Genomic DNA, 17,012 nt, shown 5'->3' with positions numbered 1-17,012 from the left:
ACCTTTTTCCTGGGCCAATCTGGAGCCCTCCAAGGCACGACCCCTCGCTCCCCATCCCCCAATCCCATTCCCTGGTATCCCATTATTCCCAATTATCCCATTCTCCCCCATTATTCCAATTGTTATTGCCATTGGTATTCCCATTGGTATTCCCATTCTTATTCCCATTTTTATTCCCATTATTCCCACTGTTATCCCCACTGTCATTCCCAGTGTAATTCCCATCATTCCCATTATCATTCCCATAATTCCAGGTGTTATTCCCAGTGTAATTCCCACCGTTTTCCTGGTTGAACCGTGACGCCTCCAGGAATGTGACCTCCCTGTCAGGCTCCAGGTCCCGTTTGTTGGTATCCCATCATCCCCATTCCCATCCCCATTATCATTCCCATTATCATCCCCATTCCCATTCCCATCATCCCCATTATCATTCCCATTATCATTCCCATTATCCCCATTATCATTCCCATCATCCCCATCATCATTCCCACCATTCCCATTATCATTCCCATCATTCCCAGTGTAATTCCCACATTCCCAGTGTTATTCCCACCATTTTCCTGAGCAAACCGTGACGCCTCCAGGAATGTGACCTCCCTGTCTGGCTCCAGGTCCCGTTTGTTGCTATCCCATCATCCCCACTCTCATTCCCATCATCATTCCCATTATCCCCATTCCCATTCCCATCATTCCCAGTGTAATTCCCATCATTCCCATCATTCCAGGTGTCATTCCCAATGTAATTCCCACCGTTTTCCTGAGCAAACCGTGACACCTCCAGGAATGTGACCTCCCTGTCGGGCTCCAGGTCCCGTTTGTTGCTATCCCATCATCCCCACTGCCATTCCCATCATCATTCCCATCATCCCCATCATCATTCCCATCATCCCCATTATCCCAGGTGTAATTCCCATCATTCCCAGTGTTATTCCCACCGTTTTCCTGGTTGAACCGTGATGCCTCCAGGAATGTGACCTCCCTGTCTGGCTCCAGGTCCTGTTTGTTGTTACCCCATCATCCCCATTATCATCCCCACTCCCATTCCCATCATTCCCATCATCATTCCCATTATTCCCACTGTCATTCCCATTGTCATTCCTGTTGTTATTCCCATTATTCCTATTGTTATTCCCACTTTTATTCCTTCTGTTGTTCCTATTGTTATTCCCATTATTCCCACTGTTACTGCCCTTGTTATTCCTATTGTTATTCCCATTATTTCCATTGTCATTCCCATTATTATTCCCATTATTCCCATTGTTATTCCCATTATTCCCACTGTTATTCCCATTGTCGTTCCCATTTTATTCCCACTGTTATTCCCATTCTTACTCCCATTGTTATTCCCACCATTCCCACTGTTATTCCCACTGTTACTCCCATTGTAATTCCCACTGTTATTCCCATTATTCCCCGTTATTCCCATTGTTATTCCCATTATTCCCATTATCATTCCCATTATTCCCACTGTCATTCCCACTCTTATTCCCATTGATATTCCCATTCTTACTCCCATCATCCCCATTATCATCCCCATTATCATTCCCATTATCATTCCCATCATTATTCCAGGTGTCACTCCCAGTGTCATTCCCACCATTTTCCTGGGCAAACCGTGATGCCTCCAGGAATGTGACCTCCCTGTCGGGCTCCAGGTCCCGTTTGTTGTTATCCCATCATCCCCACTCTCATTCCCATCATCCCCATTATCATCCCCATTATCCCAGGTGTTATTCCCAGTGTCATTCCCATAATTCCCAGTGCAATTCCCACATTCCCAGTGCCATTCCCACCGTTTTCCTGGTTGAACTGTGATGCCTCCAGGAACGTGACCTCCCTGTCTGGCTCCAGGTCCCGTTTGTTGCTATCCCATCATCCCCACTGACATCCCCATCATCCCCATTATCCCAGGTGTCATTCCCATCATTCCCATTATCATTCCCATTATTCCCGGTGTTATTCCCAGTGTAATTCCCACCGTTTTCCTGGGCGAATCTGGACGCCTCCAGGAATGTGACCTCCCTGTCAGGCTCCAGGTCCCGTTTGTTCCCGCACAGGACGATGACGATGTTGGGGCTGGCCAAGGTGCGAGCGTCCGACAGCCAGTGGGACAGCGAGTTGTACGTCTCACGGCTGGAATACCGGGAATAACGGGAATATTGGGATGTGGGAGAGGAGGGAACAACCCCAGTGAGCCAGGGAGTTGGATGGATCCCAGCTGGAATCCTGGGAATATTGGGAATTCCAGGATATGGGACACAGGGGAATGGCCCCAGTGGGACAGGGAGATGGACAGATCCCAGCTGGAATAGCGGGAATAACGGGAATTCCGGGATATGGGAAGGGGAGAACAACCCCAGTGAGTCAGGGAGTTGTATGATTCACGGTTGGAATATTGGGAATAATGGGAATATTGGGAATATTGGGATATGGGAGAAGGAAGAATGGTCCCAGTGAGTCAGGGAGTTGAATGGTTCATGGCTGGAATTACGGGAATAACGGGAATATTGGGATATGGGAGAGGAGAGAATGGCCCCAGTGGGACAGGGAGTTGGACGTATCCCGGCTGGAATAACGGGAATATCGGGAATTCCAGGATATGGGAGAGGAGAGAGGGCCCCAGTGAGTCAGGGAATTGGACGGTTCACGGTTGGAATAACGGGAATATCGGGATATGGGATATGGGAGAGGAGAGAATGGTCCCAGTGAGTCAGGGAGTTGGATGGATCCCGGTTGGAATTGTAGGAATTCTGGGAATATTGGGATATGGGACATGGGAGAGGAGGGAACAACCCCAGTGGGACAGGGAATGGATGGATCCCAGCTGGAATTGCGGGAATAACGGGAATTCCGGGATATGGGAGAGGAGAGAATGGTCCCAGTGGGACAGGGAGTTGGATGGATCCTGGTTGGAATAGTGGGAATAACGGGATATGGGAGAGGAGAGAATGGTCCCAGTGGGACAGGGAATTGGATGGCTCCCAGCTGGAATAGTGCGAATATTGGGAATATTGGGATATGGGACACAGGGGAATGGCCCCAGTGGGACAGGGAGTTGGACGGATCCCGGCTGGAATAACAGGAATATCGGGATATGGGAGAGGAGAGAGGGTCCCAGTGAGTCAGGGAGTTGGATGGTTCATGGCTGGAATTCTGGGAATATTGGGAATTCCAGGAATATTGGGATATGGGAGAGGGGAGAGTGGTCCCAGTGAGACAGGGAATTGGATCCTGGGATGGATCCCGGTTGGAATAACGGGAATAACGGGAATATCGGGATATGGGAGAGGGGAGAATGGTCCCAGTGAGTCAGGGAGTTATTTTCCCAGCTGGAATAGTGGGAGTAACGGGAATATTGGGATATGGGACACAGGGGAACAGTCCCAGTGGGACAGGGAATGGATGGATCCTGGCTGGAATAGCGGGAACGGGAATATCGGGATATGGGAGAGGAGAGAGGAGGGAACAGCCCCAGTGGGACAGGGAATGGATGGATCCCAGCTGGAATAGCGGGAATATGGGAATATTGGGATATGGGAGAGGAGGGAGGGTACCAGTGGGACAGGGAGTTGGATGGATCTTGGTTGGAATAGTGGGAATATCGGGATATGGGAGAGGGAGAATGGTCCCAGTGAGTCAGGGATGATGATCCGGCTGGAATAATGGGAATAATGGGAATATCGGGATGCAGGGTGAGGAGAGTGAGGATCACAGTGGGATAATGGGATAATGGGATAACAGGGTTGGGATACATGGGAATATCGGGATATGGACAGGGATAATGGGATAACAGTGGGGTATGGGGTTGAGATGCAGGGTTGGAATCATGAGATAATGGGAATAATGGGATAATGGGATGAAGGGGTTGGGATAACAGGGTTGGGATCATGGGATCATGGGATTATGGGATAACAGGGTTGGGATAACAGGGTTGGGATAATGGGGTTGGGATCATGGGATAACAGGATAATGGGATCATGGGATAATGGGATCATGGGATAACAGGGTTGGGATAACGGGGTTGGGATAACAGGATTGGGATAACGGGATCAGGGAATCATGGGATAACACGGCTGGGAGGGTTGGGATAACGGGGTTGGGATAACAGGGTTGGAATCATGGGATAACAAGATAATGGGATAATGGGAAAATGGGATAATGGGATAATGGGATAACAGGGTTGGGATAACAGGGTTGGGATCATGGGATCATGGGATAACAGGGTTGGGATAACAGGGTTGGGATCAATGGGATAATGGGATCATGGGGTTGGGATAACGGGGTTGGGATAATGGGATCCTGGGATCATGGGATAACAGGATAATGGGATCATGGGATAATGGGATCATGGGATAACAGGGTTGGGATAACGAGGTTGGGATCATGGGATCATGGGATCATGGGATAATGGGATAACAGGGTTGGGATAACAGGATCATGGGATAAAGGGTTGGGATAACGGGGTTGGAACCATGGGATCATGGGATTATGGGGTAATGGGATCATGGGATAACAGGGTTGGGATAACAGGGTTGGAATCATGGGATAATGGGATCATGGGATAATGGGATAACGGGATAACAGGATAACGGGTTGGGATAACAGGGTTGGGATAACAGGGTTGGAATAATGGGATCATGGGAAAATGGGATAACAGGGTTGGGATAACAGGATAATGGGATAATGGGATCATGGGAAAATGGGATAACGGGGTTGGGATAACGGGATTGGAATCATGGGATAACAGGATAATGGGATAATGGGATGAAGGGGTTGGGATAACAGGATAACGGGATCATGGGATAATGGGATAATGGGGTCATGGGATAATGGGATAACGGGATCATTGGAAAATGGGATAATAGGGTTGGGATAACAGGGTTGGGATAATGGGATAATAGGGTTGGGATAACAGGGCTGGAATCATGGGAAAATGGGATCATGGGATAACGGGGTTGGGATAACGGGATCATGGGATAATGGGATTAAGGGGTTGGAATCATGGGATAATGGGATGAAGGGGTTGGGATAACAGGCCAATGGGATCATGGGATAATGGGATAACGGGATAATGGGATAATGGGATAACAGGGTTGGGATCATGGGATAATAGGATCATGGGAAAATGGGATAACGGGATAACAGGGTTGGGATAATGGGATCATGGGAAAATGGGACAATGGGGTTGGGATAATGGGGTTGGGATAACAGGATCATGGGATTATGGGATCATGGGATAATGGGATAACAGGGTTGGGATCATGGGATAATGGGATAATGGGATAATGGGAAAATGGGATAACAGGGTTGGGAACATGGGATAATTGGATAATGGGGTTGGGATAACAGGGTTGGGATAACGGGATCATGGGATCATGGGATAATGGGATCATGGGGTTGGGATAACGGGGTTGGGATAACAGGGTTGGGATAACGGGATCATGGGAATCATGGAATAATGGGATAACGGGATAACAGGGTTGGGATCACGGGGTTGGGATAATGGGATAATGGGATCATGGGATAACAGGGTTGGGATAACGGGGTTGGAATCATGGGATCACGGGATAATGGGATCATGGGATAACAAGGTTGGGATCATGGGATAATGGGATAATGGGAAAATGGGATAACAGATAACGGCGTTGGGATAACAGGGTTGGGATAATGGGATCATGGGATCACAGGATAATGGGATCATGGGATCACGGGAAAATGGGATAACAGGGTTGGGATCATGGGATCATGGGATCATGGGATAATGGGATAACAGGGTTGGGATCATGGGATGGAAAAATTCCCCCCCCAAAGTGACGGAAAAGGCCCCAAATTGCCCCAGAGTGGACCTGGTGATGTCATAGACGAGCAGAGCCCCCGCGGCCCCCCGGTAATAACTGCGGGTAACGGACCTGGAATGGGAAAAACCGGGATAAACAACGGGAAAAACGGGATAAACAGCGGGAAAAACGGGATAAACAGTGGGAATAACTGCGCGTGACGGACCTGGAATGGGAAAAACAGCGGGAAAAACAGCGGGAAAACTGGGATAGACAGTGGGAAAACAGGGATAAACAGCGGGAATAACTGCGGGTGACGGACCTGGAACGGGAAAAACTGGGATGAACAGCGGGAAAATGGGATAGACAGCGGGAATGGGGGGATAAACAGTGGGAAAACCGGGATAAACATTGGGAAAAACGGGATAAACAGCGTGAAAAACGGGATAGACAGCGGGAAAAATGGGATAGACAGTGGGGAAACTGCGATAAACAGCGGGAATAACTGCGGGTGACGGACCTGAAATGGGAAAAACTGGGATAAACACCGGGAAAAACCGGGATAAACAGCGGGAAAAACGGGATAGGCAGCGGGAAAACTGGGATAAACAGCGGGAATAACTGGGATAAACACCAGGAATAATGGGATAAACAGCAGGAAAATTGGGATAAACAGCAGGAATAACGGGATAGACAGCGGGAAAACGGGATAAACAGCGGGAATAACTGCGCGTGACGGACCTGCAACGGGAAAAACAACGGGAAAAACGGGATAAACAGTGGGAAAAATGGGATAAACAGCGGGAAAAACGGGATAAACACTGGGAATAAACAGTGGGAATAAACACTGGCAATAAACCCTGGGAAAAGAGGGAATAAACACTGGGAAAACTGGGAATAAACACTGGGAATAAACACTGGGAAAACTGGGATAAACAGCAGGAAAAACGGGATAAACAGTGGGAATAAACACTGGGAATAAAAAGGGAATAAACACTGGGAAAACAGGGAATAAACACTGGGAAAAAACAGTGGGAAAACCAGGGATAAACAGTGGGAAAACCAGGAATAAACAGCGGGAAAAACGGGATAAACAGCGGGAAAATGGGATAAACACTGGGAATAAACACTGGGAAAAGAGGGAATAAACACTGGGAATAAACACTGGGAAAACTGGGAATAAAGACTGGGAAAACTGGGAATATACACTGGGAATAAACACTGGGAAAAATGGGAATAAAGACTGGGAAAACTGGGAATATACACTGGGAATAAACACTGGGAAAAATGGGAATAAACACTGGGAAAAATGGGATAAACAGCGGGAATGGGGGGATAAACAGTGGGAAAACTGGGATAAACAGCTGGAATAACTGCGGGTGACGGACCTGGAACGGGAAAAACGGGAATAAACAGCAGGAAAAACGCGATAGACAGTGGGAATAAACAGTGGGAATAAACACTGGGAAAACAGAGAATAAACCCTGGGAAAACGGGGAATAAACACTGGGAATAAACACTGGGAAAACTGGGAATAAACCCTAGGAAAACTGGGAATAAACACTGGGAAAAATGGGATAAACAGCGGGAAAACTGGGATAAACAGCGGGAATAAACATTGGGAAAAGAGGGAATAAACACTGGGAATAAAGACTGGGAATAAACCCTGGGAAAATTGGAAGCTGAGGCTGAGGATGATGAAAATGAGAATGAGGCTGAAGATGAGGAGGAAAATGAGGCTGAGGAGGGAAATGAGGATGAGGATGATGATGAGGATGAAGAGGAAGATGGGGATGAAGAGGAAGATGGGGATGAAGATGAGGAAGATGAGGCTGAGGCTGAAGATGAGGCTGAGGATGATGAAGATGAGGCTTAGGATGAAGATGAGGAGGAAGATGAAGATGAGAATGAGGAGGAAAATGAGGAGGAAGATGAGGATGAAGATGAAGCTGAGGCTGAGGATGAAGCTGAGGATGAAAAGGAAGATGAGGATGAAGATGAGAATGAAGATGAGGATGAAGATGAGGATGATGATGATGAAGATGAGGATGAAGATGAGGAGGAAGATGAGGATGAAGATGAAGCTGAGGCTGGGATGATGAAGATGAGGATGAAGATGAGGCTGAGGATGATGATGAGGATGAAAAGGAAGCTGAGGATGAAGATGAGGAGGAAGCTGAGGCTGAGGATGAGGTTGAGGATGATGATGAGGATGAAGCTGAGGAGGAAGATGAGGAGGAAGATGAAGATGAGGATGAGGCTGAGCAGAAAGATGAAGCTGAGGCTGAGGATGAAGACGAGGCTGAGGCTGATGATGATGATGAAGATGAGGAGGAGGCTGAGCAGGAAGATGAAGATGAGGCTGAGGATGATGATGATGAAGAGGCTGAGGAGGCTGAGGATGAAGATGAGGATGAAGATGAGGATGAAGCTGAGGAGGAAGATGAGGATGAAGATGAGTATGAAGCTGAGGCTGAAGCTGATGATGATGAAGCTGAATGTGCTGCCGAGGTCTGACCTGAAGCGCTCCTGTCCGGCCGTGTCCCAGATCTGCAGCTTCACCGTCCTCCCGCCCACGGAGACCACCCTGGAGCCGAACTCCACCCCGATGGTGTGGTTGGAGTCCTGCTTGACTGGGGACAGCCAAAACTGACCCAAAAACGGCCAAAATCACCCCAAAAACAACCCTAAAACACCCCAGAACTGACCCAAAACTGGCACAAATCACCCCAAAAAACAACCCAAAAACACCCCAGAAACTGACCCAAAACCGGCAAAAATCACCCCAAAAACAACCCTAAAAACTGACCCAAAATCAGCCAAAATCACCCCAGAAACTGACCCAAAACCACCCCAAAAACTGACCCAAAACTGGCAAAATTACCCCAAAAACACCCCAGAAAACACCCCAGAAACTGACCCCAAACTGGAACAAATCACCCCAAAAACACCCCAGAAACACCCCAGGAACTGACCCAAAACCACCCCAGAAACTGACCCAAAATCAGCCAAAATCACCCCAAAAACACCCCAGAAACTGACCCAAAAAACACCCCAAAAACTGACCCAAAACCAGCACAAATCACCCCAAAAAACACCCCATAAACTGACCCAAAACCACCCCAAATCACCCCAAAAAACACCCCAGAAACCACCCCAGAAACTGACCCCAAACCGGCCCAAATCACCCCAAAAACACCCCAGAAACTGACCCAAAACCGGCAAAAATCACCCCAAAAACAACCCTAAAAACTGACCCAAAACCAGCCCAGAAACTGACCCAAAACCGGCCAAAATCACCCCAAAAACAGCCCTAAAAACTGACCCAAACCACCCCAAAAACTGACCCAAAACCGGCCCAAATCACCCCAAAAACAACCCTAAAAACTGACCCAAAACTGGCACAAATCACCCCAAAAACACCCAAAAAAACACCCCAGAAACTGACCCCAAACCGGCACAAATCACCCCAAAACCAAACCAGAAACCACCCCAAAACTGGAACTAATCACCCCAAAAAACACCCCAAAAACTGACACCAAACCGGCACTAATCACCCCAAAAAACACCCCAAAAACTGACCCAAAACCGGCCCAAATCACCCCAAAAACAACCCTAAAACTGACCCAAAACTGGCACTAATCACCCCAAAAACAACCCTAAAAACTGACCCAAACCACCCCAAAAACTGACCCAAAACTGGCACAAATCACCCCAAAAAACACCCGAAAAAACACCCCAGAAACTGACCCAAAACTGGCACAAATCACCCCAAAAAACACCCCAAAACCTGGCATAAAATCAGCCAAAATCACCCCAAAAAACACCCAAAAACTGACCCAAAATTGGCCCAAATTACCCCAAAAACAACCCTAAAAACACCCCAAAAACTGACCCAAAACTGGCAAAAATCACCCCAAAAAACATCCCCAAAAACTGACCCAAAACCACCCCAAAAAATTGACCCCAAACCAGCCAAAATCACCCCAAAAAACACCCCAGAAACTGACCCAAAACTGGCACAAATCACCCCAAAAACACACCAGAAACCACCCAAAAAACTGACCCAAAACTGGCCCAAATCACCCCCAAAAACACCCCAAAAACTGACCCAAAAAGCACCCCAGAAACTGACCCCAAACTGGCCCAAATCACCCCAAAAAACACCCCAAAAACTGACCCAAAACCGGCACAAATCACCCCAAAAAATACCTCAAAAACGGACCCAAAACCACCCCAAAAACTGACCCAAAACTGGAACAAATCACCCCAAAAAACAACCCAAAAACTGACCCAAAACCAGCCCAGAAACTGACCCAAAACTGGCAAAAATCACCCCAAAAACAACCCTAAAAACTGACCCAAACCACCCCAAAAACTGACCCAAAACCAGCCCAGAAACTGACCCAAAACCGGAACAAATCACCCCAAAAATCACCCCAAAAACTGACCCAAAACTGGCACAAATCACCCCAAAAACCATCCCAAAAACTGACCAAAAACCACCCCAAAAAATTGACCCCAAACCGGCCCAAATCACCCCAAAAAACACCCCAAAATCAGCCCAAATCACCCCAAAAACTGACCCAAAATTGCCCCAAATCACCCCAAAAAACAACCTAAAAACTGACCCCAAACCAACCAACAAAAAGCCCCTAAAACCAACCCAAAACCCCCCCAAAAAAGCCCCCAAAAAGGCCCAAAATCCCAAAATTGCCCCCAAATCCCCCAAAATTGGCCCCAATTCCCCCAAAAAACAGCAAAAAAAGACCCAAACCCAACAAAGAAAACCCCAAAAACGACCCCAAACCCCCCCCAAATCCCCCCAAATTCCCCCAAAACCCAACAGAAAAACCCCTCCAAATGACCAAAAAAACCCTAAAAACGTCCCAAAATCCCCAAAATTGACCAAAATCCCCAAATCCCCCCAAAATTGAGTAAAAAATCCCTCAAAATCACCAAAACCAACAAAGAAAACCCAAAAATGCCCCAAAATCCCCCCAAATTCCCCCAAAACCCAACCAAAAAAACCCTCCAAATGACCCAAAAACCCTAAAAATGTCCCAAAATCCCCAAAATTGCCCAAAATCCCCAAAATTGCCCCAAAAAATTCCCCCCAAAACCCAACAAAAAAAAGCAAAAACTAATGAAGAAAACCCCAAAAATGCCCCAAAATCCCCCAAAATTCCCCCAAAACCCAACACAAAAACCCCTTCAAATGTCCCAAAAAACCCTAAAAACGTCCCAAAATCCCCAAATTGCCCAAAATCCCCCGAAATTGCCCCAAATTCCTACACTTGCTCTCGATGAAGTGATGCAGCAAACACGACTTGCCCGTCCCGGCGCTGCCGATCACCAGGAACTTGAAGAGGAAATCTGGGGAAAAAAAACCCAAAATGGGTAAATTCTGCCCCAAAAATGAGGTCAGGGGTTTGAAATCCCCAAAAAAACCCGAAATGAACCAAAATGAGCCCAAAAATACGAGGGGGAAGGGTTGGAAATGAGCAAAAATGACCCAAAATGAGGCAAAATCCCAACGAAAAATGGGCAAAATGGAGCAAAATGACCCCAAAATGGCTCAAAATGACCCCAAAATGGAGCAAAATCCCCCAAATGAACCAAAATGACCCCAAAATGACTCAAAATGACCCCAAAATGACTCAAATTCCACCCAAAATGGAGAAAACTCACCCCAAAATGACTCAAATTCCCCCCCAAAATGGAGCAAATTCCCCCAAAATGGAGCAAATTCCCCCAAAATGGAGCAAATTTCACCCAAAATGGTTCAAAATGACCCCAAAATGGTTCAAAATGACCCCAAAATGGAGCAAAATGACCCCAAAATGGAGCAAAATGATCCCAAAATGACTCAAAATTACCCCAAAATGGAGCAAAATGACCCCAAAATGACTCAAAATGACCCCAAAATGGAGAAAATTCCACCCAAAATGGAGAAAATTCCCCCAAAATGGAGAAAATTTGAACCAAAATGCAGCAAATTCCCCCCAAAATGGAGCAAAATGACCCCAAAATGACTCAAATTCCCCCCAAAATGGAAAAAATTAACCCCAAAATGGAGAAAATTTTACCCAACATGGAGAAAATTCACCCAAAATGTCTCAAATTCCACCCAAAATGGAGCAAATTCCCCCAAAATGGAGCAAAATGACCCAAAATGGAACAAAATTACCCAAAATGGAGCAAATTCCCCCCAAAATGGAGCAAAATGCCCCAAAATGACTCAAAATGACCCCAAAATGACTCAAAATGACCCCAAAATGGAGAAAATTCCCCCAAAATGGCCCCAAAATGGCTCAAATTTCACCCAAAATGGAGCAAATTCCCCCAAAATGACTCAAATTCCACCCAAAATGGAGCAAATTCCCCAAAATGGCTAAAAATGACCCCAAAATGGAGCAAATTTCCCCCAAAATGGAGAAAATTCCACCCAAAATGGAGAAAATTCCACCCAAAATGGAGCAAATTTCACCCAAAATGGAGAAAATTCCACCCAAAATGGAGCAAATTTCACCCGAAATGGAGCAAATTCCCCCAAAATGGAGAAAATTTCACCCAAAATGGAACAAATTCCCCCCAAAATGAAGCAAATTCCCCCAAAATGGAGCAAAATGACCCAAAATGGAGCAAATTCCACCCAAAATGGAGAAAATTTGACCCAAAATAGAGCAAATTCCACCCAAAATGGAGAAAATTTCACCCAAAATGACTCAAAACGACCCCAAAATGGAGCAAAATGACCCCAAAATGACCCCAAAATCCTCAAAAAGCTCCCAAATTGCCCCAAAATGAGCCCAGAAAATAACGAAGAAAGGGCCAAAATGGCTCAAAATCCTCAAAGAACCCCAAATTTCCCCCCAAAAAAACACCCAAAAATGACAGGAAAGGTCAAAAATGACCCCCAAAAATCCCAATTCAAAATGGGTAAAAAAAGGTCCCAAAATGGAGCAAATTCCCCCAAAATGGAGCAAATTCCCCCCAAAATGACTCAAATTCCACCCAAAATGGAGTAAAATGACCCCAAAATGGAGCAAATTCCCCCCAAAATGGAGCAAAATTCACCCAAAACGGAGAAAATTTCACCCAAAATGGAGCAAATTCACCCAAAATGGAGAAAATTCACCCCAAAATGGAGAAAATTTCACCCAAAATGGAGCAAATTCCACCCAAAATGGAGAAAATTCCACCCAAAATGAACCAAAATGACCCCAAAATGGCTCAAATTCCCCCCAAAATGGAGCAAATTCCCCCCAAAATGAAGCAAATTTACCCCAAAATGGAGAAAATTCCCCCAAAATGGCTCAAAATGACCCCAAAATGGAACAAAATGACCCTAAAATGGAGCAAAATGACCCCAAAATGGCTCAAAATAACCCCAAAATGGAGTAAATTCCCCCCAAAATGAAGCAAATTCCCCCCAAAATGGAGAAAATTCCCCCCAAAATGGAGAAAATTCCCCCCAAAATGGAGAAAATTCCCCCAAAATCACTCAAATTCCCCCAAAATGGCTAAAAATGACCCCGAAATGGAGCAAATTCCACCCAAAATGGAGAAAATTCTCCCAAAATGGAGCAAATTCCCCCCAAAATGGAGAAAATTTCACCCAAAATGGCTCAAAATGACCCCAAAATGGAGCAAATTCACCCAAAATGGAGAAAATTCCACCCAAAATGGAGAAAATTTCACCCAAAATGGAGAAAATTCCACCCAAAATGGAGAAAATTCACCCAAAATGGAGAAAATTCCCCCAAAAATGACTCAAAATGACCCCAAAATGGAGCAAAATGACCCCAAAATGACTCAAATTCCAACCAAAATGGAGAAAAATTCACCCAAAATGGAGCAAATTCCCCCAAAATGGAGAAAATTCACCCCAAAATGGAGAAAATTTCATCCAAAATGGAGAAAATTCCCCCCAAATGGACAAAATTTCACCCAAAATGGAGCAAATTTCACCCAAAATGGCCCCAAACGACCCCAAAATGGAGCAAAATGACCCCAAAATGACTCAAATTCCACCCAAAATGGAGCAAATTCCCCCCAAAATGGCCCAAAATGACCCCAAAATGGAGCAAAATGACCCCAAAATGGCCCAAAATGACCCCAAAATCATCAAAAAGCTCCCAAATTGCCCCAAAATGAGCCCAGAAAGGTCCAAAATGGCTCAAAATCCTCAAAAAACCCCAAATTGTCCCCCAAAAACCCCCCAAAATGACAAGGAAAGGTCAAAATTTCCCCCAAAATTCACAAAATTCCCTAAAGGGACCCCAAAATCCCCTACAAAGACCCCAAAATTCTCTATAAGGACCCCAAAATTCCCCATGGGGACCCCAAAATTCCCTACAAGGACCCCAAAATCCCCTAAAAGGACCCCAAAATCCCCTACAGGGACCCCAAAATCCTCTAAAAGGACCCCAAAATTTCCCACAGGGACCCCAAAATTTCCTACAGGGACCCCAAAAATCTTTACAAGGACCCCAAAATTCCCTTTAGGGACCCAAAAATTTCCTAAAGGGACCCCAAAATCCCCATGGGGACCCCAAAAATCCCTCCAGGAACCCCAAAATTCCCTCCAGGGACCCCAAAATCCTCTCTACAGATCCCAAAATCCCTACAGGGACCCCAAAATCCCCTACAGGGACCCCAAAAATCTCTTTAGGGACCCCAAAATCCCCTACAGGGACCCCAAAATTCTCTACAGGGACCCCAAAAATCCTTATAGGGACCCAAAATTCCCTCCAGGAACCCCAAAATTCCCTTTAGGGACCCCAAAATTCCCCATGGGGACCCCAAAGTCCTCTAAAAGGACCCCAAAATCCCTACAGGGACCCCAAAATTCCCTCCAGGAACCCCCAAATCCTCTCTAAAGACCCCAAAATCCTCTACAGGGACCCCAAATCCCCTCAGACCCCCCCAAATCCCCCCCAAATTCCCCAATCCCCCCAAATCCCCTCAGACCCCCAAATCCCCTCGGACCCCCCCAAATCCCCCAAATCCCCTCAGACCCCCAAATCCCCCCACCCCCAAATCCCCTAAACACCCCAAATCCCTCAGACCCCCAAATCCCCTCAGACCCCCACATCCCCCCAAAATCCCCCAATCCGCCCCCATCCCCAAATCCCCTCAGACCCCCAAATCTCCCTCAGGCCCCCCAAACCCCCTCAGACCCCCCAAATCCCCCAAATCCCCCTCAGACCCCCAAAATCCCCATCCCAGACCCCCAAATCCCCTCAGGACCCCCAAATCCCCCAGAGCCCCAAATCCCCATGGACCCCCAAATCCCCCAAATCCCCCAGAACCCCAAATCCCCCAGATCCCCCAAAACCCCAGGACCCCAAAATCCCCTCAGATCCCCCAAATCCTCCCCAAATCCCTCAGACCCCCAAATCCCCTCAGACCCCCCAAATCCCCTCAGACTCCCCCAAATCCCCCTCAGACCCCCAAATCCCCCCAGACTCCCCCAAATCCTCAGATCCCCAGATCCCCCAAATCCCCCAATCCCCTCAGACTCCCCAAATCCCCCAGACCACCCAAATCCCCTCAGACCCCCAAAATCCCCCCAAATCCCCCCAGACCCTCCCAAATCCCCTCAGACCCCCAAATCCCCCAGACCCCAAAATCCCCCACATCCCTCAGACCCCCAAATCCCCCAGATCCCCCAGACCCCCAAATCCCCCAGGCTAAATCCCCCAAAATCCCCCAGACCCCCAAATCCCCCCCAGGCCCCCAAATCCCCCAAATCCCCCAGACCCCCAAATCCCCTCAGACCCCCAAATCCCCAAAATCCCCCAGACCCCCAAATCCCCCTCAGGCCCCCAAATCCCCAATCCCTCAGACCCCCAAATCCCCTCCTGGACCCCCAAATTCCTCCCAAATCCCCCAAATCCCCCAAATCCCCCAGATCCCCAAAATCCCCCCAGACTCCCCAAATCACCCCTAGACCCCCAAATCCCCTCAGACCCCCCAAATCCCCCAGATCCCCCAAAATCCCCTCAGACCCCCAAATCCCCACAAACCCCCTCAGACCCCCAAATCCCCCTCAGACCCCCAAATCCCCCCCAAATCCCCCAGACCCCCAAAATCCCCCAGGACCCCCAAAACCCCCCAAATCCCCCATTCCCCAAATCCCCTCAGACCCCCAAAATCCCCCAGGACCCCCAAAATCCCCTCAGATCCCCAAATCCTCCCCAAATCCTCAGACCCCCCAGACCCCCAAATCCCCCTCAGACTCCCCCAAATCCCCCATGGACTCCCACAAATCCCCCCCCACACTCCCCCATCCTCCCCAATCCCCCAAATCCCCCCAATCCCCTCAGACCCCCAAATCCCCCAAATCCCCTCAGACCCCCCAAATCCCCCCAAATCCCCCCTCAGACCTCCCAAATCCCCTCAGACCCCCTCAAATCCCCGTCAGACCCCCAAAATCCCCCTGGGACCCCCAAAATTCCCCAAATCCCCCAACCCCCAAGCCCCCGGCCTCACCGTAGGTCTCGGACATGCTGGAACCGGGCCCGGCGCCAAAGATGGCAGGCGCCCAGGAGAGGCACCTCTGCTTCCGGGTGCGCAGTGCCAGGAGATGGGCAGGGCCACGGCGGGAACCCGGAAGTGACCCCAAAAATGGCCCCAAAATGTCCCCAAAATAAACCCAAAGTGACCCCAAAATGTCCCCAAATGGCCCCAACCCCCCCAAAGTGACCCCAAAATGTCCCCAAACCCCCCAAGTGTCCCCAAAGTGTCCCCAAAATGTCCCAAAGTGTCCCCAACCCTCCCAAAAGTGTCCCCAAAATGTCCCAAATTGTCTCCAAATGTCCCAAAGTGTCCCCAAATGTCCCCAAATGTCCCCAAAATGTCCCCAAATGTCCCCAAAATAACCCAAGTGACCCCAAAATGTCCCCAAAGTGTCCCCAAATGTCCCCAAAATCCCCAAATTCCCCCAAAAGTCGCCCCAGACCCCAGACCCCTAAACCCCCAAAATCCCCAGACCCCCTAAATCCTCCCAAAATCCCCAAACTCTCCCCAAAATCCCCCTAAGCACTCCCTAAAATCCCCCAGACCCCTAAATCCTCCAGAATCCCCCAAACCCACTCCCAAAAATCCCCAAATCCCCCAACCAATCCCCCAATCTGACCCCAAACCCCACCCCAAAATCTACCCAGACCACCCTAAATCCTCCCAAAATCCCCCCAAACCCCTCCCTAAAAATCCAGCCCCCAAAAT

General features: G+C 48.0%; 1 protein-coding gene across 3 annotated transcripts in view; it reads right to left on the bottom strand.

The window, feature by feature from the left end:
• Positions 1-16,317, bottom strand: part of RAB4B (RAB4B, member RAS oncogene family) — a 28,747-nt gene extending 12,430 nt beyond the window's left edge. For all 3 annotated transcript variants that reach the window (XM_050319669.1, XM_050319666.1, XM_050319668.1), the window contains exons 1-5: positions 16,278-16,317; positions 11,073-11,153; positions 8,296-8,410; positions 5,847-5,909; positions 1,979-2,133 (exon numbers count right to left, since the gene is read on the bottom strand). In XM_050319669.1, coding sequence (XP_050175626.1) covers positions 1,979-2,133; positions 5,847-5,909; positions 8,296-8,410; positions 11,073-11,153; positions 16,278-16,293 — 430 coding nt within the window. In that variant the 5' untranslated portion in view covers positions 16,294-16,317. The remainder of the gene's footprint in view (positions 1-1,978; positions 2,134-5,846; positions 5,910-8,295; positions 8,411-11,072; positions 11,154-16,277) is intronic.
• Between the last annotated feature and the right edge of the window lie 695 nt (positions 16,318-17,012).

Source organism: Myiozetetes cayanensis, unplaced genomic scaffold (assembly GCF_022539395.1).
Source record: "Myiozetetes cayanensis isolate MyiCay16 unplaced genomic scaffold, myiCay2020 scf224, whole genome shotgun sequence".
Taxonomy (NCBI): domain Eukaryota; kingdom Metazoa; phylum Chordata; class Aves; order Passeriformes; family Tyrannidae; genus Myiozetetes; species Myiozetetes cayanensis.
Note: the sequence above shows the minus strand (reverse complement) of the source record. Positions and strands in the feature narration are given on the sequence as shown.